We start from the raw sequence: 15360 nt of genomic DNA, 5'->3' as shown, positions 1-15360 counted from the left end.
ATATATATATATATATATATATATATATGTATATATATGTATGTGTGTGTGAAAAGCAAAATGAGCACAACTTAACTCGAGTTTGGGCACAGTTTTCACATGCACAACAGTCGGTTTGCAGACGCGTAGGCTGGAAGAACCCTCAACCAGCTAACCACCCAGCTCTCCCGTGAGCTCCGCGCTGATTGGCTAAAATCGAGTAAAGGCGGAAGTCTACAGTATGAGGGGATTCCCCGAGGGAAGTTCCCAACTCAACTAGGCTATGTAAAACATACATTGCCATATCCTCTCCAGCGCTTGGTAACTTTGCATCTCAAGATTAGGCGACGACGCTGCGGTAGTGTCAAAACAATAAATTCGACTTCAACAGTTACTCGAATGAAGGTAAGAGGACACTCGCACTGGCAGCGAGGTAAACTCATCTCAGGACTTCTCGCTCAGTCGCTTTATCCGACGCCGGCTGAAGCTACGGCTTGTCAGACACTTACACTTTAAAGAATACGGAACTGTTTAAAGAAGATTTTGAGCGACTCTTTTAAAATGACCCACGGCTGTGTCCCGGTAGGCTTCAACATTAGCGTTACTCTCCTTTTACTTACTGAGTCTGTGGCTACAGGCTACTACTTATCCAGGAGCTGTTGGAGTGTAGTATCGCTCACAGGTACTGCGTTACTATGGCATTTATTAGGAAGGCTGTTCCGTAATTGAGCGGCTCTTTATGAGACTGCTGTCAGGAGTTAAGATAATGATAGGCATCACTTTAGCTTTCTGACAGAAGTGCAGTCGTCCCAGAATTGCTTAATGCTGTCTGATGATCAGTACTAACAAGAAGGAGTGTCTGTTTCACCAGTGTTATACTCATATATTACACATGCACTGAGTAACTTTATTTGTCATTACTTTACAATACTTGATCTTCATCTTCAGCTCTTATAATTCCTTACAGAACTAGAACAAGGCTTTAATGGTTGAAATATGAAGGGAATTTTTAATTCTACCAGACCTGCCAACATTCATTGGTAATAAGCAAATATTTTGAAGATTGTTTACTCAGTTTTGGCATGGTTTTGTCATTTGGATCAGTAGCTCATTTAAAGCAGCCAAAACAATTTGGCAGCACGTTAAGGATTTCTTGACTTTTTCAAAAAATATTTTTAAAGTGCACGAAGACTAGTTGACAGTTGTTTGTAAAAATGTTATAAAAATGGCCGGGATGGGGATAAAAAAGGAAATCTTTTTAGTTTTATAACCGGTCTAATAGTGTTCACGGGGTCTTTTGAGAGTGTTTTTCCTTTTGTTGGCATGTTTTACAACATTTTGTAGTTTCACTCGTAGGGCTCATGTGTGCTGTGTCAGTGATGATTGTGGAGCACAAGGCATGGAAAGGAACATCGGAGACCAGCTCAATAAAGCATTTGAAGCTTATCGTCAGGTCTCCATTGAAAAGGACATTGCTAAAAAGGAGCTGCAGAAAGTGGTAATGATGAAGAGCAACTTTTTAAAAACTTTGTGCAGAATGGACCAAGAATTAACAATATACCACAACACATCCCAGAGCAAATTACATTGCTAGCTTTTCAAACAAATAATGTTTATTCTAATTATGTTATTAAATGGCATATATAGAATAGCATTATTATTAGTTAGGTTGCTTCCAGATATGAAACTACAACACAGTGCTTAGACCACAGTGGATATGCTGGTTCTAGACAAATAACAGTACCTCCATTTTACAGACTGAGTATTATGAGCAATATACTCGAGACCTTCAAAAGCAGATAGAAGATCAACAGCAACTGATTTCAGAACTTGAAGCAAAGTTGTCAGCAACAAGGCAACCATCAGGTTAGTGATGTGTTAGTTTGTTATTGACGTGTTAGTTTTACTGCTTTTTTTCCCCAGCTGGTGTACCGAGTAGGGATTTACTTTACACATTGCTTTCAATTCTGTGGATTGAGATGTAAACAAAGCGATGGACTATCAGACTATATTGAGAATTCATTTGAATTTCCTCTTTTATAAACTGGTCATTTTCATTGTTTTCATTTTCAGGAGAAATGAAATGCGAGCCATGTAGTCATCTTCTTGACGGGGCCAGCACTTATAGGAAATTACAGTACCCGGTATGTTTATAGTTATAACATGCTCTTTCTGCATTTAGGCTTTATGAAAACTACAATATTGTATTTCCAAAACAGCTTTCCCGTTAGGAAATCAGAAATGTGATCGCATACGGCTTCCTCTCGCATATGTAGAAGTTGATGGTACTTCTGCTTTACTATGTTGCATGTGTGTTAAGGTAAAGGGATGTTAAAAGAACACTTTGTGCTAGTACTCAGTGAATACAGTATTAACTGTAAAGCTTAAACTATTGCTTATTCAGATTTGTCACTCTAGTTGTGTGACAGTGTTTATGTGTCAAGTTTACATGTACTTTAAAGAAAGCTAAGTGATATTCTATAAACCCTATCAAAATGATGTTTTAGTAATTTTACATAGTTCTGATTATTTGTTTTCCTGTCGTTCAGGCATTCAGGCCTGCTTTGCTACTGTAATAGTATTTACTCTCTGTTGCTCTCCTCACTCAGTGTATCCACTTTTACTTCACCAGATGGTGCTAGAGGATAATATCGCTGCACAGTTCAGCAGCTTGAGTTTTACAGTTATTATTATTTTTCGCTGGGAAATATAAATGTGTGATGTTTAAATAAAGCTGCAGATGTATGAACAATATTCCCTTGTATAATTGCTGTAAATGATCACTATAAATTTAATGTGTCTTTTTCAGGAGATTATGGGCTCTGTTGCCGTTGCTCCTAATATGCCAATCAACAGCAGCGTTGACTAGTATGTGTCAATCTTTTTTTAAAGCCATGAACATTATGGTAAAAGAATGGTTTTTCTTTTGTTCCTTACTCCTGCTTTATCTGTTTGTCAGTCAGGAAATGCGGGAAGCATTTGAAGCCATTGAAGGGAAATTTCGACAGATCCGGTCTTTAACCAAAAGACAAAAAGATTACTTAAAAAGATTCCATGGAGGAAGTGATGCATCAAATGGTAATATTAATATTTACTGACTATTACCTTCTGTTTTTCAGTGTCTGAATCTGAAAGCAATTGTTTTCTCTAATTGGTCACATAAAAAGCGTGTTTAATTTAAATAGGCTTGTGTAGTTTATAACAGCTTACGAGTTTACTAGCTTTTTGTCTTGTTGTTTAATTGGATAGCGACACCATGACACGGACTGTACATGAATGCCTGATTGCCCTACGAACCTTAGCTGGCCACCTCTGAAAAAAGGTGGATAAACACATTTAATAATTCCACTGACAAAATGCTTAATGCCAGTTCTACATAATGCTACATAAAAAAAAATAATGTGGTTATATTAAACATATACCTCTAAGTGCTGAAAGGCCAACTTGGAAATGGGAATGCAAAAACAAACTAGGCATTTTTTAAAATGTGTGTAACTTGTGAAATCGTTGCCAATTTCAAATGTCCTTAAACCACATCTATGTCCGCGAGTTGACTCGGAAATAAATAATAATCTTTATTTTTCTGCCTTCTCAACAGATCAGCGGTTCTCCATGCCCATCCAATGCACAGACCGTACCGCAGATTCAGAGGGACCATTTTCCTCAGCTCTAAGGACAGTGGATATCTCTCCCATGTCTACCTCTCTGGCATCCCGTGGCACCAGCCAGGAAGACAAGGACTTGGTAGAATCTCTCACCAAACTGAGCGTCAAATTCCCGCCCTCTGCGGACAGTGAATATGACTTCCTGAACAGTGCTCCGGATAGACAGATTGGTCTACCCATGGCTGTCCCGCGACCTCTCAGTAATGTCTCCTCCACACTGACAGAGAAGGAGTCCGTGCCTTTTGTCTACCCTAACTCCCCCTCCCACACAACATCATCTACACTCTCCCAGGAGAGCGTGCGGGGACCCCAGCAGGTGAGAATCACAGGAGAAGGTCTGAGAAAACTAGTAGCAAATTATCAGTTTCTGATTGGTCTTTACTAATGGAGGAGTGAAACAGTGTGAAGTCCAAAAATATCCCCTTGGCTAAACTTGAAACGTATTACTGTGTAATGTGTGCTGATTCTTTTTTTACTTAAGCATGGATGCTCTAGTTATATTTGGCATCTTTGCTGGAAAGTGTGAGCCAGATGGAAGCACATTACAGTGTCTGAATGTGATTTGAAACAAGTACGATGGTTAAGTGGGATTTTATTGCTGATGTGTCTAAATGCCTAATAGGGTAAAAAAAAGTGAATGACGTGCATTAACGGCTGCAAGTTGGTCCGGTTTTCATTATATGATTCAGTCGCTGGATTACACCAACACAGGCATTAATAATAGGTATGACTATTTGGATAGTTTGAACACAGTATTCATAAATAGTAAGTTAATTAAACACTTGAGAATAGCATTTTGCCTTTACTTTTCTGCCTAGTATTTGTTCTAACTATTGGGTTAACAGGGGACATGTGTTCTTTAAAGCAACAGATACCGCAATTTTGAGGCCAAGTGGTCCAGCCTACTTTAGTAGTAGGCTGCGTAGAGTGACTGTAAGGACAGTTTAGAGCATAAATAATACATTTGTTCCCTTTGATTCATCTTGCTCTGCAGTCTGTCTGGATACCGGATCTGTGTGATGCAGCTGCTGTGGGGACAGAGCTGGAGACACCTCAGAGCAGCACTCCTGAATGTGCTTTCTGCAATGCTGTGGTTCCTCCAGACCAAATGAACAGCCACCTCTACTTGCATTTCTCTCATAAGAATGAAGCAGACAAGTGACGGTAGAAGCAGAGACTGATGGGAAGAAGCCACAACTATTTCAAGACTTTACTGTTTTCATGGTGTAGCCGTGCCTGCCATGAAGTACAAGCGCTGTACTGGACTTCAAATGACACTGCAATAAGACTTGAATTCATTTATTTAATACTGAAGAATTAAATGGTACATTTCTTTGCCCATTATATTTTTCTAAAACCCCACTGAGATTTTACAGTGATGCGTATGGTATATGTGAGCAAATAAACACATTTAGACTCGTAACATTTTTTATTACTTGATTTGTTTTCAACTTGCAAATATATAATACAGTATGAATATATAATATATAGATTGGTATATGCATCCATTCATAACAAAGAGTGCGTGTGATATTACTTCATATTATATCTTTAGCACGTTTATACATTTTTATTTTAAAAATAATGAACTTTCAAAGATATATCACATTTCTAAAGCTATAATATTTCATACACACACACACACACACTTTTTTTTTCTGAAACAAGACACCTCTCTCACTTTATGGTGGGTTTTGGATCTCAAGGAATAATAATATATTATGTATTAGAAATGCCCATCATCTGTATTAAATTAATCAAACATAAATTATATCTGGAATGATTAACGTAGTAATTCTCGTCATTCCTCCCCATTTTTCACTTAAGCCAGAATAATATAAAGCAGCTGTTTATCTCGGTGTAGAAACATTTCCAACTTTCAGATACTTTTATGACCATATGTTCATTAAGATTGTCCACAGAGATACTCTCACTCATTAGATGGCAAATTACCCTGCTATCTGCTACTTATTGTTTTATCACAGGCAATATTTAACTGTTTATATGGGCGCATTTATTTTAATGATTATAGGAACGTGATATGAGTCTTCTTTCATTTCAACTGTGCTATTCAAAGTAATAAAGTGACTGAAGATGTGCCAGTTTTAAATTACGTTACACTGCTACACCGCTACGCTGTCATGTGACTGGAAAACAACGGCAGTTTTTTTTCCCTTTGATACGTTAAAAGAGACCGAACAAGGAAACACAGGTGTTTTATAAATACACGTTTATTTTTTACAGTGTGTAGCGATCATTTGACTAAACCTGAATCATTTTTAAACAGCAGCATCATTTCATGACTACCGCAGCATTTATTCACACCTTTGCAAAGATTGCAGTGATTTTCACCATTCAGTGTGATGATGTTTGAGAAAACGGGGACACTGTGTTGGAACACTTTGTTGTGCAGTGAGGCCCTTGCAGACCTTCAGCTTTGGGTTGGTAACACTTGTGCTGGATAGATGAGCTGGTGTGAAGACTGCAAACAACATTTTTTTCTCTTTTTACAAGTGCTGAATATTAGAACTCACTTACAACAATCAAGTACCCCTAAAAGACCGACTGATTTGTTAGTTCAGATTTAACCTCCTAAGACCCGAACTCTTCCACGGCATGCATTTTTCATTTATCTTTGATATTTGGTCACATTGGGGCCCGATGAATGTAAAAACAAAGAATTACCAGATTTTTTTTTTTTACCTTATTTTTGTTTTTAATAAAAATAAGAGCCACATATGAGGATATTCATGTAAAATTGTGATAGAACAGTAGCAGTATAATGTCCTCATAAGTGGATATCAGGCCCTTGTAGAGCAAAATTTAGTATTTTGGTCTAAATAACCCAAAATGTGATGTCCACAAATGTGGACGCCAGGTCCTAGGAGGTTAAATGATATCTGCTGCTGAGCCTGTCTTTGTATTATATAAATAGCTCCAAAGGGTGTAAGTAAGTGATGTTATAATGCTATTAACTACCCTGAACTAATGAGTCATTAGACTAATGCAATATTCTCACACAATGCAACCTTTCTGTAGAGGGAAATAATGAAAAGACCAGCCAACTGGAGTATTACAAACGTGAATATTACCTACATATTGATCTGACGTAATGTGTCAGACATAATGCATGTTTCTTTTGGAGTGATATAAACCGCATAATTCTTCTCACATCACATCATGCGAGCCGAGAAGAGAATTTATTCTCTCCTTTTTTTTTGGCAAATACATATCCCTAATGATCCTCTCTGGTTAATCTGTGAACAGTCGAACATTGTGCTGCCTGCATGCTTTTCTCTCTGGGATCATGAACAGCTGCTTGCTCATAATTATGTTGTCATTCATTGTTATTTGGAAGAGGAAACTCGTACCGACAGCTATAATTTTTTATTTATTTTTTTTGATAATTCCATACACTATATTTACTCACGGGTGTATACAGCAATGTGAACTGTTTGTGAAAAGTTCGCTTTAGCTGTAATGACTGTTGTTGTCATCATTTTCAGAAAAATACGAGATCCATCTTTCTCCTTGGGGCATTTGCTAGCGGAGCTGGTAGATCTGAAATATATTTAAGAGCTATAAAAAAAATGGAAGAGGATGAAAAAAAAAGAGAGAAGGATATGGATTGAGACGGAGAAGTAGCAGGCTGATTACAAGGTGTCAAAATTGCCAGGAGCAAGAAGGTGAAAGCAATCAGGGGTGAGAAGAGTGCAGCATTCGTGAGGGGCAACTAATTATCCATCTCATTTGTGGAGAGAAGCATTTGAGGCAGCTCTAGCCCACTGAATGGTGACAGATTGGTGCGGAGGAGAGGGGAGGTGTTAGAACAATGGAGCCCAGCTCACCATCATTACTGCATGCTAATCAGCAGTGCTTCTGCACCATCAGTCGGTGCTGCAGCAAGTTCGGGGAGACAGGGAAGTCACCAGCTTCAGGGGACTATAGCCATTCCTAAGTAGGGAAGAGAGGGAAGAAGCATGCACAGTATAGCTGCGTGCAATTTGTTATTGTCTTTTTTAGGCTATCTTACGTCTATCCAAGTTGAAATAATTGTACAATGAGTGTTTCACATGCATTTAAGAGTAATAGTTATGTAGGGAATATACTAGGCAGTTTAATGGCTATATTCATGCCAATGCCATTAAAAGTCTGAGTTATAGTTTGAGTGTTATGAAACTGTTATGAAATTAATGCACCACCTCTCTTGAGATGGATATAAGTTTAAAAATTCAAACATCACTGTGTGAATATTTATTATATAACTAACTAACTAGATAACTGATTCTTCTGTGACCAATATTTAAAGAAGACCAGTCAGGTGCAAAAGAGTGCAAAGGGAGATTTTCATTTGTGGTTTTTCAGTCATATAGTAAAACTACTTTAATAAAAAATAAATCAAAAATTGTAAAAATTTATTTTAATAAGTAGTAAATATCTATGACATTTCCTTTTCTTCTAGTTTTGTTGTTACAATTGACTATATGTAATATTTCCCTATAGACATAACATTTGTTTATGTTTGGTTTCTGACAATAATTGATACAAAGCAATTAGTGTTGTAATACATTCAAACAACAATAATGATTAAAATATCTCAACTCTATAAAAGAAACATACCCTTTTCTTTATTGGCCATTAATTGGATTATAACGGCAATAGACAATAGAGCGAAGAGTCACCATTGCCCTAAATCATTATTTTCAACAATTACTCTTTTAAATATTTAAACAATGTTTATTAAATTGTGCAATTGCTAAGGAAATATAACACAAATGGAAAAAATAGATTGTTAAAGGGTTTAATCAAATGGAAACAAAACAGAGAGATAGCAAGTGGATTAAGGTCACATGGCTAGAGTGCCCTCTTCACATCAATGTCATTTAGATAATTAACAACTTAGGAGAGAAGCATATTCAACTGTCTGTGCACTGGTCACCGTTGGCATGAGAGACTGCCAACTCTCATGGCGTTGTGAGCTGAGAGTATCACCTCACAGTTGTCTTGCCATGCGTTGGGCTCCTTGTGCTCCCTGTGCAGAAGTGGTGGAGCTGACTTTGTGTTCGATTAAATGTGTTGAAGCCATCGCTGCCTGTGCAAAGTCTCAGAACGGCCCCTCTCCATTGTGTTTGTTTCAGTGCTGGTCTGAGAGCCCTGATTTCTGGAGCAGAGATTTGGCAGTCACAGCAAGTGATGACAGAGGCAGTGGTGAGATCGCACCCGGAACCCCAAAGGAGGCTCACATTTCAGGCGGATGAGAGGTCCATTCAATACACAGAACACAAAAGCACTGATCAGTGGAGTTTGATGATGCTATTGTTCTGAAACCTCACTGTTCAGCCACTACAGTAAAGACAACTTTTATTTTATTTTTTTATTTGGGGAGGGCTGAAGTGTTGGGTATTTGCAAACTTCTGAACTTTTTGAAGACATTTAGCTGCCAACTTGAAAAAAAAAATTACAACTGAAAGTCTGGCTCTCAAGATGTCATCCTCCTGTTATTTTATTGTCGCCGTTAAATCAGTGTAGGTTGTTTTTCTTCTTGACACATGGGGGTGGGATTGAGCATGGGGATGTTTGCGGAATGGTAACTTGCAATTCAAGGGTTAAGGCAGCATGAAAGAATCCATTCTCGGTTTAATGACCTAGCCTTGCTGGGCGAGGACGACAGGGAACATGCTCTTGATTTGTACTGAATTTGCCAATTAACACCTCCAATAACAGGCTGCCTCTGAACATCACTAGTGTAGAGAAAGGAGGAGCAACTCTCATGCTTTGTTTTTCAGCCTCTGATCTCGTAATGATAAGGTCTGTGATTTCTTCATATGCAGAAAATTATTTTGCCTTATACACCATTTGGTTAAACCTATCATAGCAGAATTCTCTATTGTTCCAGTAGCTCTGAGAGAAACCCTTAGTTCAAGAGCTGTGTTTTCACTAACTATCAGGCTGGCAAAGTTGGAAATATTTTATTTTTCCTCATGCTACTTGAATCCTTACGTAGTTATTGGGCATTCTATTTTTCGCACACAGCCATATGGCCAAGTAGAGCTTCAGTTAGACACATGGCTGGTATCTAAGATACACCGTGCTTGATTAGCTTTTTCCCTTCTTATTGTTGCACATGAAAATACGAGACAACAGTGCTGTCCTTGATAGATGTTTCAGGAAAAGATCTTTCCCTTCAAATAAGGTCCCCATTCTAGTCACCCCTCTGGTTTCACACATGCTTATCAGACTCCCAAACAACACCTAGTACAGGTGTGAATATCAAAATCCCCAGTGAAAATCACAGTAGATTCTCTCATGTGGTCTTCGGAGTCCTATTACATACAGCAGTGGCTATGCATCGGGGCTGGGATGCTGCTGGCTAACAGCAACTGCAAAAACACCTTTGGCTAAGTGTAAGGTGGACCTCCTTACACCAAATGTGCTTAATGACTAAAAGAAAAAAAAACCAACCACACTTATCTAATTGAAAAAAGGTGCCTAAGTGTACAGTAGCTGGTTGTTGCCCGGTACAATCACACCATAACACAGTTGTTTCGCAATTCATTAGCAGGTACTTTCACAATATACAATAATTGAAAGATGGCTGCATAATTGATAGCAGTTCACACCATAGGGAAAGTGCAGTGATCCATCTAATGATAGTAATAAAGTGTAGAAAGATGGGATGAAGATAATACCGCTTGAAGTGTGAGCTATGTACATTTGTGATGAGAAAGGCCTCACACTGAGACTTTGTCAACATAACAGACACCAACACCGTGAAGATGTTAGTCATATTCATGCCATTAGCACCGAAGAGATTCACAATGTACCTCCTTGAGGTTAGCAGATCATAGCTCTTATTTTCATTCTGACCACCTTTGTGTCGTGTGTAGAAGAATATGAACCTTGTTAGAGATGCTACATACAAATCAATTCATTTATTCAGTGTTAAGAAACCATCTGGCTTGATCAGAACTGAAAGTCATCCTGGCAGGCCACTTTACTGACTGACACCTCATAGAATTAGTGGGAGGACGGCTTAATTTACCGTCTTTGCTCAGCTCAGACAACACGGTTTATCATCTTGCCGCATTCTAAGCTCAGATATGAACTGAAAAGTCCTCCGCAAGCTCCAGTTACCTTGAGTCTTTGTTACAGCAATGAACAGATTCAGCATATCTTGTTGTTTATTAGTCTTAGATAGTGAGATATAACACTTTTTGTGTTCTCTTTGTGGAAGCTGTGAAAATGGCACGCCATATGTAATACACTTGCTTGCTGTTGGTCTTGCCAATTCCCCCAAGATTGGTAATTCCTGTGCCAATGCTCGCACTCTCTCTTTGTCCTTGTGATTTGATTGAGCTTGTTGGATTGGATTGGTTTCTTTTGATGCTGTGTCTGGTGTTTAGTTGTTGATTTGATGTCACTTGCAGTCCGTTTAAAATAACCATTTGAACCAGAACATACGTGTTCGGTTGTACCTCCGAGCTACTGATAAAACGGAAATAATAATACTAAAATTTTTTTTTCCTGAATTGCACATAGTAAATAGGGGTCCAAAGCAAATGGGAAACAGATAAACCAAAATATAATCCTGTGATGTTTTTTTTTTCCTCTTCTAATTCTGCACAAAACAAATTGGCTGCATATTTTGTTCACACCTTGTGTAACTGGGGGATAGCAAGCGCAATCCTCCCTCGTCATACCTGTGACAACAACCTGCAAAGTGCTCCCAGTGCCCTAATCTGCAAGGTAGAGACCTGCTGCTGCTGCATGTAGATGTTGTTTTCTTTTTCCGTAGATTCTTGTCCCTGTGGTTTTTACATTTACACACCCACGAGAATCACACAAGGTAAAAGAAAATATGTGAGTGTCTCACAAGCTAACATTTTTTTTCCCTCAAAAACATGTTCACGTTCAGTAGAAAGCAATAAAGGCATACTGATGGTGTTTGATTTGGAAATGGCAGTCAGACCGTGATTTTAGCATCAACAGATGGCCAGTAGATTGGTTTAAATGAGTAACACCACTGCCTGCTTTAGAGTTGGCTCAAGTAGTAGAGTAGTGTACTACTGTCTTATCATATCTCCTTGTGTGAATGATGATGTCACCATGATAGATGCTACTCAAGTGGGATCAGACCTGCTCAGTGATGCCTGTAGAGACCAGCTCAGGGAGATCCCTGTCTGGCTGCATTATTCAACAATACTCCGTACCTCTCCCAGGGGAAAAAAAAGGACTGTTGAATATTTGAAAAATGGATTTGATTTTTTATTTAAGTGTATAGATGTGGAAGGGAGAAGGGGGAAAAATAGAAATAGTGCCAGTCGGTGCAGCCTGGAAGGCCACCAAGGCAAGTTGCCGAGTTTTTCTTACTGATCTACGGAACTTCTTGGCTGTATCACTTGGGGACGTTTTGGAAAAGTGCGCTACTTCGAGGGCCTTTTGACTGCAACTACGAGTTGACAGATCATTGATCATTTTAGTTTCACAAATATGTCTACTAGTTAGTTGAGAATTTCATATATCTGTTTTGTGGCTGTGCTCGTGGCTTCTGTCGTCGCACCTTGCAAAGCAGTTTTGAAGTCCTAAAATTTGAAAGCGAAAAAAGGCTCCTGGTCTCCCCTGGAATTCTGGGCTGTTTTGATAAATTGAATGAATCAATATTTCAGTTGTAACATAAGAAAGGAAATCTGCTCATTGATAACGTACCAGACATTGTGCCAGACAGTGATAGCCTATTTTCAAAACGGCAGCGTAAAGGAAAAAAAAAAAAACAACCAAAAAAACAACAACATGGCTGCAGAACCACTGCTCAGATCCTGACGAGCCAAGCCGAGTATTGATCCATCTGGCTCTGAAGACACTGTCATGTCACCTTTGCATTTAAGTGTTATCTTGTCAGCTTCAAATGATCTAGCTGTCAGATCTGGAGAAAGCTGGCCTGCGTGATGTTGCTTTGTCTCTAATGTCCAGCTGTTGCTGTGCCGGTCTGTGCCAGGAAAGAATATTTGAATCCCGTGTTTATTCTGTTTTTAAATGTTGATTTGCCTAATCTGCTCATATGCAACGACTTAGTCACGTCTTTATAATTTTCCAGGTTGTGTGTCTGTGCACCTGTGTCACCGTGCAACGTGCGTTTGTGTAATGCCATCAAATTCCACATAATGTGTGACAGTTGATTCTTACCGCCACCGTTTCATTCAGTTTCCATTTCCTTTCCTAGCGTCACCCATTCTCTCAGATAATTAAACAGACAACTTACAGTGAATGTTATAAGAAGCTCCCTAGCAGCAAAAACTAAGTGTAAATTGCTTCAAAATTGATTCCCCTTTCCCCCCAGCAGATGTAACTGATAGTTAAAGGGTGGGAGCCTAGCTTCTTGGTGAAAGGGCACAAACTCTTTCAACCAAGGTGTGGTAACAGGGTGAAAATTTGTAAGTAAATTCCCTCACTGATAATGTATCCTACATCCCACTAATGATAGCACACCCACTGTATTGTGCTCACAGCACTAATTTCCTTGTTTTCACTCACATACGCTGCAAATGTTTTTCCTCTGTTCTATGATTTATCTTTTCCTCCCCCCTCCTCATATATGAATCGGTGTTCAGTGTCCAATTTCTAATTTAGTCCCTGTGTAGTGGCTTAGTTTGCCGGTCATTTAAGGAGTGGATCAGTTCCTAAAAAGCTTTTGGAGATGCTGCAGGCCAGTGAGTGTGTTGGGCTGCTATAAAGGCAACAGTAGGACATCGGCCAGTAGTTCACACTTGTTGGAGCACACTGGTGAGGCTGTGAAGATGGATTCGGTCTTGATTATAAGGTACTGTTTGTATTTCTCATCTTTTAATCAGTGTGAAATATTCACGCTGCATCCTTTTCTCTTCTCTACATACCATTCCCGCACCATGCAGTGATCTGCGGAGATGCAGGTGTATGGTGTAAACAACAAAAGGGAAAATCTAATTGATCACTACAGTTCTTTCTTTCTGAACATCGGCAAAGTTTGACAAGAAAACCAACTGGTTTCCATGTGTTTGTTTGTGACAGCCTAGATGTGAGTGGTGGAGACATAAATCATGTCGGATTTATTTTTCCTCTCAACTTGGAACATAGTTCTCTTCCCCGTAGAATTCAGAACTGATCATTAACCTTTCCTTTAGTTCCTTCCCTTGCCTGGTCACATTTCCTCTTTATTTGGTTCCTGGCCCCATATGCCACTTTCCTATTTCCTGCCTGCAGACAGCAGGGAGTAGCTCTATTATCACCTTCCTAGAGCTGTCTTTGAATGTGAGAGGCAATTCCATTTCACTCAGCCATGGGGAGGAGGAGGAGGATGAGGAGGAGGAGGAAGGAAAAAAAACACGCCATAGAGCACAGAGAAATTGGTTTAGGTTACTTCTCGTAGCTGAATGTAAGACTATTTTGCTTTGTCTTGTTGGATTTCTTAGATTTAGAGACCCTACCATGAAGAGCCCGCAGTGAATGTGCAGGGTTTTTGTTGTATAGTTTTAAATCAGAGCAAAGGTTAAGTGCCGGCTATCATGTCAGGTTATTGTGTGAACAATTTATCGTCAACTCCATTGAGAAGTCATCTTTTGAAATATTAACAATCCCGAAGCATTTATATTCCACTACTGTGAAGCTGTGCTAAAGATATCGAAGATGTCTCTAATGCTTTCACTCTCAAGTGTGTTCGCTACATTTTGCAGCATTTTACTCGAAGCCTGTGTTATTTTTGGGCTTCCCTAAGTCTTATTCCAGCTTTTATCTGTGCCTAGTTCTTTGGAATGGTAGGGCTCTTGACAATATTGCTCCTGGATAAATTAAACATGAGTTACGTAGAGTGATAATCTGTGGGCCTCTCTTTTCACACTGCATTCCCAATGAGCTGTGTGTTGGCCTGGTGTTGTTGCCTGTGATTTTAATGAAGATTATTCTTGTAACACGACAGTCGCCTGTTTGCTCCTAGTCCTCCCCAAATATTTTCTCTTCAAACCGAGAATTTTGCTTTCTTTCAAGTGATCTGTGCAACATTTGCGCTTTATTTTAAAAGTATTTATGTTGCGGGTCAAAATCATCAGTTTGTCACGGATGTAATTAAAATATTTAGGCACCAAATCACATACCTGGCTGTTGTTTTTGGATTAAACATTCATCAGCATGTCAGCGCACTTATCGATTAAACAATTCACTGGCAGACAGCTGTGACTGGGTAATTAGTAGGTATTTTCTTCCTGTCTAAGCAGAACTGTACTGTAAAAAGCCAAAGCTTAAGCTGGATTGAAGCCCTCTGTTTTCTTTTGTTCAGATATAGGTTTATAGTGCTCGAAAAAACCTCAGAGTATTCTCTGAGGAGCAAGTGCACACTTCATGGCATGGCCACTCTTAAGATGGAACTGCTGTTTTATAAATAATTTCAAAGTTACAAACATCAGCCTCACAATCACAGCGATTCAATGATATTCATTTGGCATAAGTCAGTTTCATTTCTCTGTGCTCTTCATCAGAAATGGCTTAAAAAGTAGAGTTAGTGTGAATTTTTTATGCTATGGGCTTAGTGGGGACAGTGGCCATGTTCTTCACTTGCAGACGTCTGACAGTGCATGGCAGCAGAAATAACAAAATGGTCACAAACCCCAACTGCACTCCCTGGGTCACACCGGCTCTTTAAAATTTAAAGAGACTAGCAGGAAACCAAACAGTTGATAACAGGTCAGTA

The 15360-nt window shown here is 39.1% G+C and overlaps 1 protein-coding gene across 3 annotated transcripts; it reads left to right on the top strand.

Annotated features, from left to right (window-relative positions):
- The first annotated feature begins 206 nt into the window (after positions 1-206).
- tank (TRAF family member-associated NFKB activator) lies at positions 207-5702 on the top strand. 3 transcript variants are annotated; one of them, XM_085385386.1, is made up of 8 exons: positions 207-384; positions 1324-1477; positions 1737-1845; positions 2053-2123; positions 2789-2847; positions 2939-3057; positions 3578-3960; positions 4639-5702. In XM_085385386.1, the coding sequence occupies exons 2-8, from the start codon at positions 1379-1381 to the stop codon at positions 4804-4806; spliced, it is 1008 nt and encodes a 335-aa protein (XP_085241512.1). In that variant the 5' UTR covers positions 207-384; positions 1324-1378; the 3' UTR covers positions 4807-5702. The 3 variants fall into 3 exon arrangements, with proteins under 3 accessions (XP_085241512.1, XP_085241510.1, XP_085241513.1); XM_085385384.1 differs by having other exon boundaries at positions 1336-1477; positions 4639-5701; XM_085385387.1 differs by lacking the exon at positions 207-384 and adding an exon at positions 392-561 and having other exon boundaries at positions 1336-1477.
- Positions 5703-15360: the final 9658 nt, after the last annotated feature.

Source organism: Rhamphochromis longiceps, linkage group LG16, assembly GCF_057381845.1.
Source record: "Rhamphochromis longiceps isolate RC_006_pf linkage group LG16, R_longiceps_female_GT1.1, whole genome shotgun sequence".
Classification (NCBI taxonomy): domain Eukaryota; kingdom Metazoa; phylum Chordata; class Actinopteri; order Cichliformes; family Cichlidae; genus Rhamphochromis; species Rhamphochromis longiceps.
This window is presented reverse-complemented; position numbering and strand designations above follow the sequence as displayed.